Below are 20,767 nucleotides of genomic sequence, written 5' to 3' on the forward strand. Positions count from 1 at the left end.
GTCATATGCTGTTGATGCTAAATCATGTATATCACAAGTATTCGAAGCTAAAGCATTTGATTCGCATGGATTTGAAGCTAAGCCTTCTACTTCGCATTGATTTGAAGCTGAATCCTGTGATTCGCATGGATGTGAAGCTAACTCGTTTGTTTCGCCAGCATTTGAATCTAAATCATGTATATCACAATTATTTGAATCTAAAGCATTTGATTCGCTTGGATTTGAAGCTAAGCCTTCTAATTCGCATTGATTTGAAGCTAAATCATGTGCTTCGCTTGGATTTGAAGCTAAGCCTTCTACTTCGCATTGATTTGAAGCTGAATCATATCTTTCGCTTGAATTTGGAGCTAACACGTTTGTTTCACATGCAGTTGAAGCTACATCATGTATATCACAAGTATTTGAAGCTGAACCAATTGTTTTGCATGACTATTAAGCTAAACCATGTGTTTCGCATGAATAATAATCTAAACCATGTGTTTCGCATGAATTTGAAGATAAATCATGTGTTTCGCATGGATTTGAAGCTAATTCATTTGTTTCGATGCAGTTGAAGCTAAATCATGTATATCACAAGTATTTGAAGCTATACCATTTGTTTCGCATGGTTTTGAAGATAAGCCTTCTACTTCGCATTGACATAACTATTTGAAGCTCATCCATTTTTTTCGAATGAATATTAAGCTAATCAATGTGTTTCGAATGAATTTGAAGCACAATCATGTGTTTCGCATGGATTTGAAGCAAACTCGTTTGTTTTGCCTGTATTTGAAGCTAAATCATGTATATCACAAGTATTTGAAGCTAAACCATGTGTTTCGCATGAATTTGAAGCTAAATCATGTGTTTGGCATTGATTTGAAGATAACTCGTTTGTTTCGCCTGCATTTGGAGCTAAGTCATGTATATCACAAGTATTTGAAGCTAAACAATTTGTTACGCATAGATTCGAAGATGAGCCTTCTACTTCGCATTGATTTTTAAGAAAAATCATGTGTTACGTTTGGATTTGAAGCTAACTCGTTTGTTTCACGTGCAGTTGAAGCTAAATCATGTATATCACAAGTATTTCATGCTGAACCATTTGTTTCGCATGAATATTAAGCAAAACCATGTGCTTCGAACGAATTTGAAACTAAATCATGTGTTTCGCATGGGGTTAAAGCTAACTCGTTTGTTTCGCCGAATGTGAAGCTAAATCATGTATATCACAAGTATTTCATGCTGAACCATTTGTTTCGCATGTATTCGAAGATAAGTCTTCTACTTCGCGTTGACTTGAAGCTAAATCATGTGTTTCGCATGGATTTGAAGATAACTCGTTCGTTTCGACTGCATTTGAAGCTCTATCATGTATATCATATGTATTTGGACCTGAACCATATGTTTCGCGTGAATATTAAGCTAAATCATGTGTTTCAAATGAATTTTAAGCTAAATCATGTGTTTCGCATCGATTTGAAACGAAATTGTTTGGTTCGCATGCAGTTGAACCTAAATCATGTATACCATAAGTATTTGAAGCTAAACCATTTTCTTCGCATGGATTCGAAGATAAGCCTTCTACTTCGCATTGATTTGAAGCTAAATCATGTGTTTCGGATGGATTTGAAGATAACTCGTTCGTTTCGACTGCATTTGAAGCTCTATCATGTATATCATATGTATTTGGACCTGAACCATATGTTTCGCGTGAATATTAAGCTAAATCATGTGTTTCGAATGAATTTTAAGCTAAATCATGTGTGTCGCATCGATTTGAAACGAACTTGTTTGTTTCGCATGCAGTTGAACCTAAATCATGTATACCATAAGTATTTGAAGCTAAACCATTTGCTTCGCATGGATTCGAAGATAAGCCTTCTACTTCGCATGAATTTCAAGCAAAATCATGTGTTTCGTTTGGATTTGAAACAAACTCGATTGTTTCTGCTGCATTTGAACCTAAATCACGTATAACACAAGTATTTGAAGCTGAAGCACTTGATTCGCATGGATTTGAAGCTAAATCATGTGTTTCGCTTGGATTTGAAGCGAACTCGTTTCTATCGGATGCAGTTGAAGCTAAATTATGAATATAACAAGTACTTGTATCTAAACCATGTGTTTCGCACGAATTTGAAGCTAAACCATGTGTTCGCACGAATTTGAAGCTAAACCATGTGTTTCGCATGAATTTAATTCTAAATCATGTGTTTCGTTCTGATTTGAAGCTAACTCGTTTGTTTCGTATGCATTTGATGCTATTTCATTTATATCGCAAGGATTTGAAGGTAACTCAATTCTTACGCATGGGTTTGAAGCTTGCCTTCAACTTCGCATTGATTTGAAGAAAAACCACTTGTTTCGCATGGATTTGATGCTAAACCTTGTACTTCGCTTTGATTTGAAGCAAAATCATTTGTTTCGCTTGAATTTGAAGCTAACACGTCTCTCTCACGCGCAGTTGGAGTTAAATCATGTATATCACGAGTATTTGAAGCTAAACCATTTGTTTCGGATGGATTTGAAGATAAGCCTTCTACTTCGCATTGATTTGAAGCTAAATCGTGTGTATCGCATGGATTTGAAGCAAACTCGTTTGTTTCGCCTGCATTTGAAGCTGAATCATTTATATCACAAGTATTTGAAGCTAAACCATTTGATTCGTATGGATTTGTAGCTAAATCTTCTACTTCGCATTGATTTGAACAAAATTATGTCTTTCGCATGGACTTGAAGCTAAGCCTTCTACTTCGCATGCATTTGAAGCTACATCATGTGTTTCACTTGGATTTGAAGCTAACTCGTTTGTTTCGCCTGCATTTGGAGCTGAATCATGTATATCACAATTATTTGAAGCTAAACCATTTGATTCGTATGGATATGTTGCTAAATCTTCTACTTCGCATTGATTTGAATCTAAATCATATGTATCGCATGGATTTGAAGCTAACTCGTTTGTTTCGCATTCAGTTGAAGCTGTATCACTTAGATTCACAAGTATTTGAAGCTAAAGCATTTGATTCGCATGGATTTGAAGCTAAATCACGTGTCTCGCATGGATTTGAAGATAACTCGTTTGTTTCGCACGCAGTTGAAGCTTAATCATGTATATCACAAGTATTTGATATTAAACCATTTGTTTCGCATTGATTTGAAGCTAAGATTTCTCCTTCGCATTGATTTGAAGTTAAATCATGTGTTTCGCTAGGATTTGAAGCTAATTCATTTGTCTCGCATGCAGCTGCAGCTAAATCATGTATATCACAAGTATTTGATGCTATACCAATTGATTCGCAGGGATTTGAAACTATGCCTCCTAAATCGCATTAACTTGAAGCTAAATCATGTGCTTCGCTTGGATTTGAAGCTAAGCCTTCTACTTCGCCTTGATTTGAAGCTAAATCATGTGATTCGCGTGGATTTGAAGCAAACTCGTTTGTTTCGCCTGCAGTTGAATCTATGTCACTTATATCGCAAGTATATGAAGCTAAATCATTTGTTCCGCATGGATTAGAAGCTAAGCCTTCTACTTCGTATTGATTTTAAGCTAAATCATTTGTTTCGCATGGATTTGGAGCAAACTCGTTTGTTTCGTCTGCATTTGAAGCTATATCACTTATATCCCAAATGTTTGAAGCTAAATCATTTGTTTCGCATGGATTTGAAGCTAAACTTTCTACATCGCTTGGACTTGAAGCTAACTCGTTTGTTTCGCATGCAGCTGAAGCTATATCATCTATATCCCATGTGTTTGCAGCTCAATAATTTGTTTCGCATGGATTTCGTAGCTAACTCGTTCGTTTCGCCTGCAGTTGAAGCTAAGTCATGTATATCACATGTATTTGAAGCTGAACCATTTTTTTCGCATGAATATTAAGCTAATCCATGTGTTTCGAATGAATTTGAAGTTAAATCATGTGTTTCGCATGGATTTGAAGCTAACTCGTTTGTTTCGCCAGCATTTGAAGTTGTATCACTTATATTCGGAAGTATTTGAAACTAAATCATACTTTTTGCATGAATTTGAAGCTAAGCCTTCAACTTCGCATTGATTTGAAGCTAAATCATGAGTTTCGCATGGATTTGAAGCTAAGCCTTGAACTTCCCATTGATTTGAAGCAAAATCATGTGTTTCGCTTGGATTTGAATCTAACTCGTTTGTTTCGCCTGCATTTGAAGCAATATCAATTGTATCGCAAGTATCTGAACCTAAATCATTTGCTTCGCATGGATTAAAAGCTAAACCTTCTACATCGCATTGATTTGAAGCTAAATCTTGTGTCTCGAATGGTTTTGAAGCTAACACGTTTGTTTCACATGCAGTTGAAGCTAAATCATGTATATCAAAAGTATTTGCAGCTGAACCAGTTGTTTCGCATGAATATTAATCTAAGACATGTGTTTCGAATGAATTTGAAGCCAAATCATGTGTTCCGCATGGATTTGAAGCTAACTCGTTTGTTTCGCCTGCAGTTGAATCTATATCACATATAGCGCAAGTATTTGATGCTAAATCAATTGTTTCGCCTGCAGTTGAACTGGATCATGTACTTCACAAGTATTTGGAGCTGAACCATTTGTTTCGAATGAATGTTAAACTAAACCATGTGTTTCGCATGGATTTCAAGATAACTCGTTAGTTTCGCCTGCATTTGAAGCTATATCACTTATATCGCAAGTATCTGAACCTAAATCATTTGTTACGAATGGATATGAAGCTAAGCCTTCTACTTCGTATCGATTTGTAGCTAAATGATATGTATCGCATGGATTTTGCAGCTAACTCGTTTGATTCGTCTGCATTTGAAGCTATATCACTTCTATCCCAAGTGTTTGACGCTGAATCATTTGTTTCGCATGGATTTGAAGCTAAACCATCTACACCGCAATGATTTGCATCTAAATCATGTGTTTCGCATGTAAGTGTAGCTAAACCTTCTACATAGCATTGATTTGAAGCTTACTCATATGTTTTGCATGTATTTGAAGTTAGCTCGTTAGTTGCGCCAGCAGTTGAAGCTATATCAGTTATATCGCAAGTGTCTGAAGCTAAATCATTTGTTTCGCATGGATTTTAAGCTAAACCTTCTACATCGCATAGATTTGCACCTAAATCATGTGTTTCCACATGGATTTGAAGCTAACTCGTCCATTTCGCCTGCATTTGAAGCTATATCACCTATATCGCAAGGATTTGAAGCTAAATCATTTGTTTCGAATGTATTTGAAACTAAGCCTTCTACATCGCATTGATTTGAAGCTTAATCATGTGTATCGCATGGATTTTGAACCTAAACCTTCTACATCGCATTGATTTGCTGCGAAACCATGTGTTTCCCATGGATTTGAAACTATCTCTCTTGTTGCGCATGCTGATGAACCTAAATAAGGTATATCACTAGTATTTGTAGCTAAAGCATTTGTTCCGTATGGATTTGAAGCTATTCCTTCTACTTGGAATTGATTTGTAGTTACATCATTTGTTTCACATGGATTTGAAGCTAACTCGTTTGTTTTGCCTGTATTTGAAGCTAAATCATGTATATCACAAGTATTTGAAGCTAAACCATGTGTTTCGCATGAATTTGAAGCTAAATCATGTGTTTGGCATTGATTTGAAGATAACTCGTTTGTTTCGCCTGCATTTGGAGCTAAGTCATGTATATCACAAGTATTTGAAGCTAAACAATTTGTTACGCATGGATTCGAAGATGAGCCTTCTACTTCGCATTGATTTTTAAGAAAAATCATGTGTTACGTTTGGATTTGAAGCTAACTCGTTTGTTTCACGTGCAGTTGAAGCTAAATCATGTATATCACAAGTATTTCATGCTGAACCATTTGTTTCGCATGAATATTAAGCAAAACCATGTGCTTCGAACGAATTTGAAACTAAATCATGTGTTTCGCATGGGTTTAAAGCTAACTCGTTTGTTTCGCCGAATGTGAAGCTAAATCATGTATATCTCAAGTATTTGAAGCTGAACCATTTGTTTCGCATGTATTCGAAGATAAGCCTTCTACTTCGCATTGATTTGAAGCTAAATCATGTGTTTCGGATGGATTTGAAGATAACTCGTTCGTTTCGACTGCATTTGAAGCTCTATCATGTATATCATATGTATTTGGACCTGAACCATATGTTTCGCGTGAATATTAAGCTAAATCATGTGTTTCGAATGAATTTTAAGCTAAATCATGTGAGTCGCATCGATTTGAAACGAACTTGTTTGTTTCGCATGCAGTTGAACCTAAATCATGTATACCATAAGTATTTGAAGCTAAACCATTTGCTTCGCATGGATTCGAAGATAAGCCTTCTACTTCGCATGAATTTGAAGCAAAATCATGTGTTTCGTTTGGATTTGAAACAAACTCGATTGTTTCGGCTGCATTTGAACCTAAATCACGTATAACACAAGTATTTGAAGCTGAAGCAGTTGATTCGCATGGATTTGAAGCTAAATCATGTGTTTCGCTTGGATTTGAAGCGAACTCGTTTCTATCGGATGCAGTTGAAGCTAAATTATGAATATAACAAGTACTTGTATCTAAACCATGTGTTTCGCACGAATTTGAAGCTAAACCATGTGTTTCGCATGAATTTATTTCTAAATCATGTGTTTCGTTCTGATTTGAAGCTAACTCGTTTGTTTCGTATGCATTTGATGCTATTTCATTTATATCGCAAGTATTTGAAGGTAACTCAATTCTTACGCATGGGTTTGAAGCTTGCCTTCAACTTCGCATTGATTTGAAGAAAAACCACTTGTTTCGCATGGATTTGATGCTAAACCTTGTACTTCGCTTGATTTGAAGCAAAATCATTTGTTTCGCTTGAATTTGAAGCTAACACGTTTGTTTCACATGCAGTTAAAGCTAAATCATGTATATCACAAGTATTTGAAGCTGAACCATTTGTTCTGCATGAATATTAAGCTTAACCATGTGTTTCGCATGAATAATAATCTAAACCATGTGTTTCGCATGAATTTGAAGATAAATCATGTGTTTCGCATGGATTTGAAGCTAACCCGTTTGTTTCGCATGGAGTAGAAGCTAAATCATGTATATCACAAGTATTTCAAATATTAATCTAAACCATGTTTTTCGCATGCATAGTAATCTATACCATGTGATTCGCATGAATTTAAAGCTAAATCATGTGTTTCGCATGGATTTGAAGCTAACTCGTTTGTTTTGAATGCAGTTGAAGCTAAATCATGTATATGACAAGTATTTGAAGTTAAACTATTTGATTTGCATTGAATTGAAGCTAAATCACGTGTCTCGCATGGATTTGAAGATAACTCGTTTGTTTCGCATGCAGTTGAAGCTCAATCATGTATATCACAAGTATTTGATATTAAAACATTTGTTTCGCATTGATTTGAAGCTATGATTTCTCCTTCGCATTGATTTGAAGTTAAATCGTGTGTTTCCCTTGGGTGTGAAACTAAATCTTTTGTCTCGCATGCAGCTGATGCTAAATCATGTATATCACACGTATTTGATGCTATACCAATTGATTCGCAGGGATTTGAATCTAAGTCTCCTACTTCGCATTAATTTGAAGCTAAATCATGTGTTTCGCATGGATTTGAAGCTAACCCGTTTGTTTCGCATGGAGTAGAAGCTAAATCATGTATATCACAAGTATTTCAAATATTAATCTAAACCATGTTTTTCGCATGCATAGTAATCTATACCATGTGATTCGCATGAATTTAAAGCTAAATCATGTGTATCGCATGGATTTGAAGCTAACTCGTTTGTTTCGCCTGCATTTGAAGCTGAATCATGTATATCACAAGTATTTGAAGCTAAACCATTTGATTCGTATGGATTTGTTGCTAAATCTTCTACTTCGCATTGATTTGAACAAAATTATGTTTTTCGCATGGATTTGAAGCTAAGCCTTCTACTTCGCATTGATTTGAAGCAAGATCATGTGTTTCGCTTGGATTTGAATCTAACTCGTTTGTTTCGCCTGCATTTGAAGCTAAATCATGTATATCACGAGTATTTCAAGCTAAACAATTTGTTTCTGATGGATTTGAAGATAAGGCTTCTACTTCGCATTGATTTGAAGCTAAATCATGTGTATCGCATGGATTTGAAGCTAACTCGTTTGTTTCGCCTGCATTTGGAGCTGAATCATGTATATCATAAGTATTTGAAGCTAAACCATTTGATTCGTATGGATTTGTAGCTAATCTTCTATTTCGCATTGATTTGAAGCTAAAACATGCGTATCGCACGGATTTTGAAGCTAACTCGTTTGTTTCGTCTGCATTTGAAGCTATATCACTTATATCCCAAGTGTTAGAAGCTAAAACATTTGTTTCGCATGGATTTGAAGCTATACCTTCTACGTCGCTTTGATTTGAAGCTAAATCATGTGTTTTGCATGGATTTGATGTTAACTCGTTTGATTCCTCTGCATTTGAAGCTATTTCAGTTTTATCGCAAGTATGTGATGCTAAATCATGTGTTTCGCATGGAATTGATGCTAAACCTCCTACATCGCATTGATTTGAAGCTAAATCATGTGTTTTGCATGGATTTTATGCTAACTCGTCTGTTTCCCCTGCATTTGATGCTATGTCAGTTACATCGCAAGTATCTGATGCTAAATCATTTGTTTCGCATGGATTTGAAACTAAACCTTCTAAATCGCATTGATTTCAAGCTATATCATGTGTTTCGCATGGACTTGAAGCTAACTCTTTTGTTTCCCCTTCATTTTAAGCTATATCAATTATATCACAAGTATCTCATGCTTAATCATTTCTTTCGCATGGATTTGAAGCTAAACCTTCTACTTCGCATCGAGCTGTAGCTAAATGATGTGTATCGCATGGATTTTGAAGCTAACTCGTTTGTTTCGCCTGCAGTTGAAGCTATATCACCTATATCCGAAGTTTTTGAAGCTCAATCAATTGTTTCGCATCGATTTGAAGCTAAGCCTTCTACTTCGCATTGATTTGAAGCTAAATCATGTGGAACGCATGGATTTTGAAGCTAACTCGATTGATTCGTATGCATTTGATGCTATATCACTTATATCGCAAGTATTTGAGCTAAATCATTTGTGTCGTATGGATTTGAAGCTAAGTCTTCTACATCGCATTGATTTCCAGCTAAATCATGTGATTCGCTTGAATTTGAAGCTAACTCGTTTGTTTCCCCTGCATTTGAAGCTACGTCACATATATCGCAAGTATCTGATGCTAAATCATTTGTTACGCATGGATTTGAAGCTAAACCTTCTACATCGCATTGATTTGCATCTAAATCTTGTGTTTCGCAAGGATATGAAGCTAACTCGTTTGTTTCGTCTGCATTTGAAGCTATATCACTTATATCGCAAGTATCTGAAGCTAAATCATTTGTGTCTCATGGATTTGAAGCTAAACCTTCTACATCGCAATTATTTGCAGCTAAGTCATGTGTTTCGCATGGATGTGAAGCTAAACCTTCTACATCGCATGGACTTGAAGCTAACTCGTTTGTTTCACCTGCATTTGAACCTATATCACTTATATCACATGTATCTGATGCTAAATTTTTCGTGTCGCATGGATTTGAAGCTAAACATACTACATCGCATTGGTTTGAAGTTAAACCTTCTACATTGCATTTATTTGAAGCTAACTTATCTGTTTCGCATGGAATTGAAGCTAACTGGTTTTTTTCGCCTGCATTTGAAGCTATATCGATTGTATGGCAAGTATTTGAAGAAAAATCATTTGTTCCACATGGATTTGAATCTAAGCCTTCTACTTCCAATTGATTTGAAGCTACATCATGTGTTTCACTTGGATTTGATGCTAACTCGTTTGTTCCGCATGCAGTTAAAGCTGAATCATATATAAAACATGTATTTGACGGTAAACTATTCGTGTCGCATGGATTTGAAACTAAGCCTTCTTCTTCGCATCGATTTGAAGCTAAATCATGTCTTTCGCTTGGATTTGTAGCTAATTCGTTTGTTTCGCATGCAGTTGAAGCTAAATCATGTATGTCACAAGTATTCGAAGCGAAACCATTTGTTTTGCATGGATTTGAAGCTAAGCCTTCTACTTCGCATTGATTTGAAGCTAAATCATGTGTTTCGGTTGGATTTGAAAATAAATGGTTTGTTTCGAATGCAGTTGAAGCTAAATCATGTATATCACATGTATTTGAAGCCAAACAATTTCATTCGCATGGATTTCAATCTGAGCCTTCTACTTCGCATTGATTTGAAGCTGAATCATGTGTTTCGCATGGATTTGAAGCTAACTCGTTTGTTTCGCATGCAGCTGAAGCTAAATCATGTATATCACATGTATTTGAAGCTAAACCATTTGATTGGCATGGATTTGAAGCCGAGCGATCTACTTCGCATTGATTTAATACAAAATCATGTGTTTCGGTAGAATTTGAAACTAATACGTTTGTTTCGCATGCAGTTGATGCTAAATCATGTATAAAACAAGTATTTGAAGTTAAGCTATAAGTTTCACACGGATTTGTAGCAAAGCCTTCTACTTCGCATTGATTTGAAAATAAATCATCTGTTTCGCGCGGATTTTAAGCCAACTCGTTTATTTCGCATGCAGTTGAATCTAAACCATGTATATCACAAGTATTTGAAGCTAAAGCATTTGATTCGCTTGGATATGAAACTAAGCCTTCTACTTCGCCTTGATTTGAAGCTGAACCATTTATTTCGCATGAATATTAAGCTAAACCATGTGTTTCTAATGAATTTTAAGCTAAATCATGTGTTTCGCTTGGATTTCAAGTTAAACCTTCTACATCGCATTGATTTAGAGCCAAGTCATGTGTTTCGCAAGCATTTGAAGCGAACTCGTTTGTTTCGTCTGCATTTGAAGCTATATCAGTCATATCCCAAGTATTTGCAGCTAAATCATTTGTTTCGCATGGATTCGAAGCAAATCCTTCTACATCGCATTGATTTGAAGCTAAATCATGTGTTTCGCTTGGATTTGAAGCTAAACATTCTACATCGCATTTATTTGAAGCTAAATCATGTGAATCGCACGGATTTTGAAGCTAACTCGTCAGTTTCGTCTGCATTTGAAGCTATATCACCTATATCCCAAGAGTTTGAAGCTCAATCAATTGTTCCGCATCGATTTGAAGCTAAGCCTTCTACTTCGCATTGATTTGAAGCTAAATCAAGTGGAACGCATGGATTTGGATCTATCTCGTTTGTTTCGCCTGCATTTGAAGCTATATCACTTATATTCGCAAGTATTTGAAACTAAATCATTCGTTTCGCATGGATTTGAAGCTAAGCCTTCAACTTCGCATTGATTTGAAGCTAAATCATGTGTTTCGCTTGGATTTGAAGATAACTCATTTGTTTCGCATGTATTCGAAGCTAATCCTTCTACTTCGCATGGATTTGAAGCTAACTCGTTTGTTTCGTCTGCATTTGAAGCTAAATCATGTATATCACGAGTATTTGAAGCTAAACCATTTGTTTCGCATGGATTCGAAGCTAAACCTTCTACATCGCATAGATTTGAAGCTAAATGATGTGTATCGCATGAATTTTGTAGCTAACCCGTTTTAGTCGTCTGCATTTGAAACTATATCACTTATATCCCAAGTGTTTGAAGCTAAATCATTTGTTCTCATGGATTTGAAGCTAAACCTTCTACATAGCATTGATTTGAAGCTAAATCATGTGTTTCGCTTGGATTTGAAGCTAAACCTTCTACATCGCATTGATTTGAAGCTAAATGATGTGTGTCGCATGGATTTTGAAGCTAACTCGATTGATTCGTCTGCATTTGAAGTTAAATCACTTATATCCCAAGTGTTTGAAGCTAAATCATTTGTTTCGCATGGATTTGAAGCTAAACCTTCTACATCGCATTCATTTGAAGCTAAATAATGTGCTTCGCTTGGATTTGTAGCTAAACCTACTACATCGCTTTGTTTTGAATCTAAATCATGTGTTTTGCATGGATTTTAATCTTACTCGTTTGTTTCCCCTGCATTTGAAGCTATATCACTTATATCGCAAGTAACTGATGCTAAATTATTTGTTTCGCATGGATTTGACGCTAAACCTTCTACATTGCATTGATTTGCAGCTAAATCATGTGTATCGCATGGATTTGAAGCTAAGCCTTCTATTTCGCATGGATTTAAATCGAAATGATGTGTATCGCATGGATTTTGAAGCCAACTCGTTTGAATCGTCTGCATTTGAAGCTATATCACTTATATCCCACGTGTTTGATGCTAAATCATTTGTTTCGCATGGATTTGAAGATAAGCTTTCTACGTCGCATGGATGTAAAGCTAAATCATGTGTTCCGCATTGATTTGAAGCTAACTCGTTTGTTTCGACTGCACTTGAAACAATATCACTTATATCGCTAGTATCTGAAGCTATAATCATTTGTTTCGCATGGATTTAAAGCTACACCTTCAACGTCGCATTGATTTGCAGCTAAATCATGAGTTTCGCATGGATCTGAAGCTAACCCGTTTGTTTCGTCTGCATTTGAAGCTATTTCACTTATATCCCAAGTGTTTGAAGCTAAATCATTTGTTTCGCATGGATTTGAAGCTAAACCTTCTACATCGCATTGATTTGATACTAGATCATGTGTTTCGCTAAGATTTGAAGCTAACTCGTTTGTGTCGCCTGCATTTGAAGCTAAATCATGTATATCACAAGTATTTGAAGCTAAACCATTTGTTTCGCATGGATTTGAAGATAAGCCTTCTACTTCGCATTGATTTGAAGCTAAATCATGTGTATCGCATGGATTTGAAGTCAACTCGTTTGTTTCGTCTGCATATGAAGCTATTTCATTTATATCGCAAGTATTTGAAGCTTAATCATGTGTTTCGCTTGGATTTGAAACCAAGCATTCTACTTCGCATTGATTTGATGCTAAACCATGTGATTCGCATGAATTTGAAGCTAAATCATGTGTTTGGCATGGATTTGAAGTTAACTCGTTTGTTTCGCCAGAATTTGAAGCTAAATCATTTATATCACAACTATTTGAAGCTCAACCATTTTTTTCGCATGAATATTAAGCTAATCCAAGTGTTTCGAATGAATTTGAAGCACAATCATGTGTTTCGCATGGATTTGAAGCAAACTCGTTTGTTTCGCCTGTATTCGAAGCTAAATCATGTATATCACAAGTATTTGAAGCTAAACCATTTGTTTCGCATGGATTTGAAGCTAAATCATGTGTTTCGCTTGGATTTGAAGCTACTCGTATGTTTCGCATGCTGTTGAAGATAAATCATGCATATCACAAGTATTTGAAGCTAAACCATTTGTTTAGCATGGATTTGAAGCTAAATCATGTGTTACGGTTGGATTTGAAGCTAACTCGTTTGTGTCGCCTGCATTTGAAGCTAAATCATGTATATCACAAGTATTTGAAGCTAAACCATTTGTTTCGCATGGATTTGAAGATAAGCCTTCTACTTCGCATTGATTTGAAGCTAAATCATGTGTATCGCATGGATTTGAAGTCAACTCGTTTGTTTCGTCTGCATATGAAGCTATTTCATTTATATCGCAAGTATTTGAAGCTTAATCATGTGTTTCGCTTGGATTTGAAACCAAGCATTCTACTTCGCATTGATTTGATGCTAAACTATGTGATTCGCATGAATTTGAAGCTAAATCATGTGTTTGGCATGGATTTGAAGTTAACTCGTTTGTTTCGCCAGAATTTGAAGCTAAATCATTTATATCACAACTATTTGAAGCTCAACCATTTTTTTCGCATGAATATTAAGCTAATCCAAGTGTTTCGAATGAATTTGAAGCACAATCATGTGTTTCGCATGGATTTGAAGCAATCTCGTTTGTTTCGCCTGTATTCGAAGCTAAATCATGTATATCACAAGTATTTGAAGCTAAACCATTTGTTTCGCATGGATTTGAAGCTAAATTATGTGTTTCGCTTGGATTTGAAGCTACTCGTATGTTTCGCATGCTGTTGAAGATAAATCATGCATATCACAAGTATTTGAAGCTAAACCATTTGTTTAGCATGGATTTGAAGCTAAATCATGTGTTACGGTTGGATTTGAAGCTAACTCGTTTGTTTCGCATGGAGTTGAAGCTAAATCATGTATATCACAAGTATTTGAAGCTGAACTAATTGTTCCGCATGTATATTAATCTAAACCATGTGTTTCGCATGAATTATAATCTAAACCATGTGATTCGCATCAATTTAAAGCTAAATCATGTGTTTCGCATGGTTTTGAAGCTAACTCGTTTGTTTTGAATCCAGTTGAAGCTAAATCATGTATATGACAAGTATTTGAACCTGAACCAATTGTTCCGCATGAATATTAATCTAAACCATGTGTTTCGCATGAATAATAATCTAAACCATGTGATTCGCATCAATTTAAAGCTAAATCATGTGTTTCGCATGATTTTGAAGCTAACTCGTTTGTTTTGAATGCAGTTGAAGCTAAATCATGTTAATGACAAGTATTTGAAGTTAAACTATTTGATTCGCATGGATTTGAAGCTAAGCCTTCTACTTGGCATTGATTTGAGGCTAAATCACGTGTCTCGCATGGATTTGAAGATAACTCGTTTGTTTCGCACGCAGTTGAAGCTTATCATGTATATCACAAGTATTTGATATTAAACCATTTGTTTCGCATTGATTTGAAGCTAAGATTTCTCCTTCGCATTGATTTGAATTTAAATCATGTGTTTCGCTAGAATTTGAAGCTAATTCATTTGTCTCGCATGCAGCTGAAGCTAAATCATGTATATCACAAGTATTTGATGCTATACCAATTGATTCGTAGGGATTTGAAACTAAGCCTCCTACTTCGCATTAATTTGAAGCTAAATCATGTGCTTCGCTTGGATTTGAAGCTAAGCCTTCTACTTCGCATTGATTTGAAGCTAAATCGTGTGATTCGCATGGATTTGAAGCTAACTGGTTTGTTTCGCATGATGTTGAAGCTATATCATGTTTATCACAAGTATTTGAAGCTAAACCATTTGCTTCGCAAGGATATGTAGCTAATCCTTCTACTTCGCACGAATTTGAATCTAAATCATGTGTTTCGCATGGATTTGAAGCTAACTCGTTTGTTACACCTGCATTTGAAGCTATCTCACTTATATTCGCGAGTATTTGATTCACAATCATTCGTTTCGCATGGATTTGAAGCTAAATAATGTGTTTCGATTGGATTTGAAGCTAACTAGTCTGTTTCGCAAGCAGTTGAAGCTAAATCATGTATATCATAAGTATTAGAAGCTAAACCATTTGTATCGCATGGATTTGAAGCTAAACCTTCTACATCGCATTGATTTGAAGCTAAATCATTTGTTCCGCATGGATTTTGAAGCTAAATCGTTCGATTCGTCTGCATTTGAAGCTATATCCCTAATATCGCAAGAATCTGAATCTAAATCATTTGTTTCGCATGGATTTTAAGCTAAGCCTTCTACATCGTATTGATTTGAAGCTAAATCATTTGTATCGCATGGATTTGAAGCTAAACCTTCTACATCGCATTGATTTGCAGCTAAATCATGTGTTTCGCATGGATTTGAAGTTAACTCGTTTGTTTCGACTGCATTTGAAGCTATATCACTTATATCGCAAGTATCTGAAGCTAAATCATTTGTTTCGCATGGATTTTGAAGCTAACTCGTTTGATTCGTTTGAATTTGAAACTACATCACTTATATGCCTAGTGTTTGAAGCTAAATCACTTGTTTCGCATGGATTTGAAGCTAAACCTTCTACATCGTATTGATTTGAAGCTAAATCATTTGTATCGCATGGATTTGAAGCTAAACCTTCTACATCGCATTGATTTGCAGCTAAATCATGTGTTTCGCATGGATTTGAAGTTAACTCGTTTGTTTCGACTGCATTTGAAGCTATATCACTTATATCGCAAGTATCTGAAGCTAAATCATTTGTTTCGCATGGATTTTGAAGCTAACTCGTTTGATTCGTTTGAATTTGAAACTACATCACTTATATGCCTAGTGTTTGAAGCTAAATCACTTGTTTCGCATGGATTTGAAGCTAAACCTTCTACATCGTATTGATTTGAAGCTAAATCATGTGTTTCGCTTCGAATTGAAGCTAAACCTTCTACATCGCATGGATTTGAAGCTAACTCGTTTGATTCGTCTGCATTTGAAGCTATATCACTTATATCCCAAGTGTTTGAATTTAAATCATTTGTTTCGCTTGGATTTGAAGCTAAGCCTTCTACTTCGCATTGAACTGAAGCTAATACATGTGTATCGCATGGATTTTGAAGCCAACTCGTTTGATTCGTCTGCATTTGAAGCATTATCACTTATATCGCAAGTATCTGATGCTAAATCATTTGTTTCGCATGGATTTGTAGCTAAACCTTCTACATCGCATTGATTTGAAGCTAAATCATTTGTTTCGCATGGATTTGAAGCTGTGGCGGCGACAAGCCGGCGCCACGTCTCCGCCATGTGTTTAGTTTTAAGGCGTAAGAATGTTTGGACGAATGGGCCGGGCTGCATGCTGTGCGTTAGCGTCGAGCGAATGTCTAGACGATTGGTTTGAGTGTCGCGTAGAATGAATGCGTCTAGCCAGGACAGAGTGAAAGCGAACCGTGAGAATGAGAAAGAATGATCTGGATGGGATGCATCGGTGAGCGAATGGTTAGTTCAGTAAGAACCCTCATCGGGAACGGTACGCGAGCGTCGCGAGTTTAGTTCCGATTGTAAATAAAGATAGTCTAATTGTAACCGGGTTCAATTCTCTCTTCCCGTCGCCGATCCCACCTCCTCATTGGTGACCCCGACGTGATCTAAAGGTAGCGAACGACACGAATTTTGCAGTCGCATTTCGTTCGTGGTTTCGTGGCAGTGGATCGGGAGTTTTCGGAAGAGAACACGGACATTCGCACGTTTATTCGGTACGATGGCATCCCCGCCCGCATCGACAGTCAGCCGCGTCGCGGTGAAAATACCGGAAGTTTCGCCGACCGACCCCGAGCTGTGGTTCGCGATGGTCGAGGCGAGTTTCGAGACGAGCGGCGTTACGACCGAAAAGACGAAGTTCGGGTTCGTCCTGGGCGCGCTCAAACCAGAATACGCGGCCTAGGTCCGCGAGAACGACGAACCGCGCTACGAGGCGGGAAGTGTTTTTACCATTACAAGTTCGGCGCGAACGCGTTCCGCTGCGAACACCCATGCAATTGGTCCGCGTCGGGAAACGAGATGGGCAGTCGTTAATGACGGCCAGCGACCACTGCCCACCATCGCGCCGTTTGTTCGTCACCGATCGAGTAACGAGAACGCAGTTTTTAATCGACACCGGTGCCGATCTCTGCGTTTTTCCTCGATCGAAAACTCGCGGGTTCCGCGAACGCGCATCTTACGTTTTATATGCGGCGAACGGGTCGGAAGTTGCCACGTACGGGACGGTTACGCTGAGCCTCGACTTCGGGCTCCGTCGCGTTTTCGTATGGCGTTTCGTGGTGGCCGACGTGTCAAAGCCAATTATAGGCGTAGATTTCCTCGCGCATTACGAACTATTGGTGGACGTCGGAAAGTGCAAACTTTTAGACCAGGTGACGTCGATGACGGTGCCAGGACGCTCAGTGCGCGAGTGCGGGCCATCGGCGCCCTCGGTGAAGACAATTTTCGGTGATTCGAAATTCCACGAATTGCTGCAACGTTTCCCGAACATTACGCGACCAGTGGGGACACCCGTGCAAGTGCAACATGAAACGGTGCACTACATCCGCACAACGCCGGGTCCGCCTGTGGCTTGTAGGCCCCGGCGTCTCGCGCCGGATCGTTTGAGGCACGCGCGACAAGAATTCGAGACGATGATGCGTCTCGGCATCGCGCGACCGTCGGAAAGTGCGTGGTCATCGCCTCTCCATATGGTGCCCAAAAAAGAACAGGACGCTTGGCGACCGTGCGGGGATTACCGAGCTTTAAATGCGCGCACGGTGCCGGATAGGTACCCCGTGAAGCACATCGAGGACTTTTCTCACGCGCTTCACGGGAAGACGGTGTTCTCCACAATAGATCTGGCGCGCGCGTATAACCAGATTCCAGTGGCCACAGAGGACATCGCCAAAACCGCGATAACCACCCCTTTCGGACTATTCGAGTTCCCCTGTATGTAGTTCGGATTGCGAAACGCGGCACAAACGTTTCAACGTTTCATCGACGAGGTGCTGCGCGGCTTGGATTTTGTGTACGCGTACATCGACGACATACTGGTGGCATCGTCGACAGAAGAGGAGCACTTGCGCCACTTGGAGGAAGTTTTTTCACGCCTCGACAAGTACGGCGTGACCGTCAACGGGGCGAAATGCATTTTCGGCCAGGCGCAGGTTAAATTTCTGGGGTTCACCGTATCGTCCAAAGGCACCAGCCCGTTGGAATCAAAGGTGGAGGCGATCACCAACTACCCCCAACCGACCACCGCAAAACGGCTGAGGCAGTTCCTGGGTATGCTAAATTTCTATAGGCGTTTCATGCCCAGGGCTGCGCAGGTACAAGCGCCCCTCAATAACCTACTGCACGACGGCATGAAGGGTAACGCCAAGTTGGCGTGGACCGAGGAAGCTACCGCGGCTTTCGCCGAGGCGAAGGACAGTTTGAGGCAGGCGGCGTTATTGTCGCATCCGAGGGACGACGCGCCACTCGCCTTGTTCTGCGACGCGTCCGATTTTGCTGCAGGTGCGGCACTGCAGCAGCGGGTCGGAAAGGATTGGCAGCCGGTGGCTTTCTTCTCCAGGAAGCTCAGCGCCGCCGAGCGGAATTACGGCGCGTACGACCGGGAAATGTTGGCCATTTACTCGGCAATCAAGCATTTCCGACACATGGTGGAGGGGCGAACATTCACCATCTACACGGACCACAAACCGTTGACATTCGCCTTCCAACAAAAGCCCGAGAAATGTTCTCCCAGGCAATTTAGATACCTGGATTTCATCGGGCAGTTCACCACCGACATCCGCCACATCGCCGGGAAGGACAACGTCGTCGCCGACGCGCTATCCAGGTTGGAAGAAGTGGTAGAGTCTTTCAGCTACACCGATTTGGCGGAGTCTCAGCAGCGCGACGCGGAACTTCAGGCGTACATGAGCGGGAGAATAAAAAACAATTTACGTCTAAAACGGATACGCCCGCCCGATTCGAACACTGAAGTGATCTGTGACGTGTCTACCGGGATTGCGCGACCTTTCGTCACGGGACAATTCAGGCGAGCCGCATTCGACTCGATGCACTGCTTGGCGCATCCAGGTGTTAAAGCAACGGTGAGACTCGTGACGGAACGATATGTGTGGCCGTCCGTTAAAGCCGATTGCCGGAGTTGGGCTCGCGGTTGCGTTCCGTGCCAGCGCGCCAAAATAAACAAGCACGTTTTCGCGCCGCCGGGACGTTTCGACGCGCCGACCGGAAGATTCGAGCACGTGCACATAGACATTGTAGTTCTTCCGGTCTCAGAGGGGTTCAGGTACTGTTTAACCTGCGTCGACCGTTTTACGCGCTGGCCCGAGGCTTTCCCAATTCGGGATCAAGAAGCTTCGACAGTGGCACGCGCCTTTTACGAGGGTTGGATTTCACGGTTCGGAACCCCGTTGCGCGTGACGACCGACCAGGGTCGACAATTCGAGTCGCGCTTGTTTCAGGCATTGTCACAGCTAACAGGTGCAGCCCACTGGCGGACAACGGCCTATCACCCGGCGGCAAACGGAATGGTGGAGAGATTCCACCGCCAATTTAAGGCAGCAATCCGTTGCCAGCAAAACGTCAGCTGGACAAAGGTTCTTCCCACCATCTTGCTGGGCATCCGCGCAGCCTGGAGGGAGGACTTACAATCCACCGCAGCTGAGCTGGTCTACGGCGAGACGCTGCACCTACCAGGGGAATTCCTGGTCCCACAGAGAGCGGAGTCGCTGCCGCTGCCAGGGGATTTTGTCGCGGGATTACGAAAGCATTTCGCGACCCTCGCCCCAACGCCTGGCAGCAATCACTCGACGAAACGAGTTTTCGTTTTCAAGGACCTCGCCACGGCAGAGCATGTGTTCGTGCGGAACGACGCAGTGCGAGGAATCCTCCAGCCGCCATACGACGGCCCATACAGGGTCCTCGAGCGAGGGGACCGGACTTACTCCCTCAGTATCCGGGACAAGGCGGTTACAGTGACCATAGATCGCCTAAAGCCGGCGTACTTGCTGGCTACAGATCCAGCACCGCCGACGATACCAGGGGCAACACAGCCAGCGTTACCTGGAGAGTCCGAGGGGCCACCAACACCATCATCACCACCCACTCCGAGCGAGTTTACGGGGCAGCCGCCCCAACCATCGCCACCATCTCGGGGTCCGGCGGTGCCGCCCCCCATAGTAGTACCACCAGGTGCGGGTTTACGCACCACACGGTCCGGAAGAAGAGTGCGTTTCCCGGACCGATTGCAAGTTTCGTGATCGAGTCAATCACTGGCGGGGGGGTGATGTGGCGGCGACAAGCCGGCGCCACGTCTCCGCCATGTGTTTAGTTTTAAGGCGTAAGAATGTTTGGACGAATGGGCCGGGCTGCATGCTGTGCGTTAGCGTCGAGCGAATGTCTAGACGATTGGTTTGAGTGTCGCGTAGAATGAATGCGTCTAGCCAGGACAGAGTGAAAGCGAACCGTGAGAATGAGAAAGAATGATCTGGATGGGATGCATCGGTGAGCGAATGGTTAGTTCAGTAAGAACCCTCATCGGGAACGGTA

General features: G+C 40.1%; 1 protein-coding gene across 1 annotated transcript; it reads left to right on the forward strand.

Annotated features, from left to right (window-relative positions):
• The first annotated feature begins 19,746 nt into the window (after positions 1–19,746).
• Positions 19,747–20,478, forward strand: LOC143263038 (uncharacterized). The gene has a single exon (XM_076528326.1). It carries the CDS (start codon positions 19,747–19,749, stop codon positions 20,476–20,478), a length of 732 nt encoding a protein of 243 aa, XP_076384441.1.
• Positions 20,479–20,767: the final 289 nt, after the last annotated feature.

Source organism: Megalopta genalis, unplaced genomic scaffold (assembly GCF_051020955.1).
Source record: "Megalopta genalis isolate 19385.01 unplaced genomic scaffold, iyMegGena1_principal scaffold0296, whole genome shotgun sequence".
NCBI lineage: Eukaryota > Metazoa > Arthropoda > Insecta > Hymenoptera > Halictidae > Megalopta > Megalopta genalis.

Coding starts and splice junctions, on each gene's coding strand:
- LOC143263038 (XM_076528326.1), top strand. CDS start 19,747: ATGGTGGAGAGATTCCACCGCCAATTTAAGGCAGCAATCCGTTGCCAG.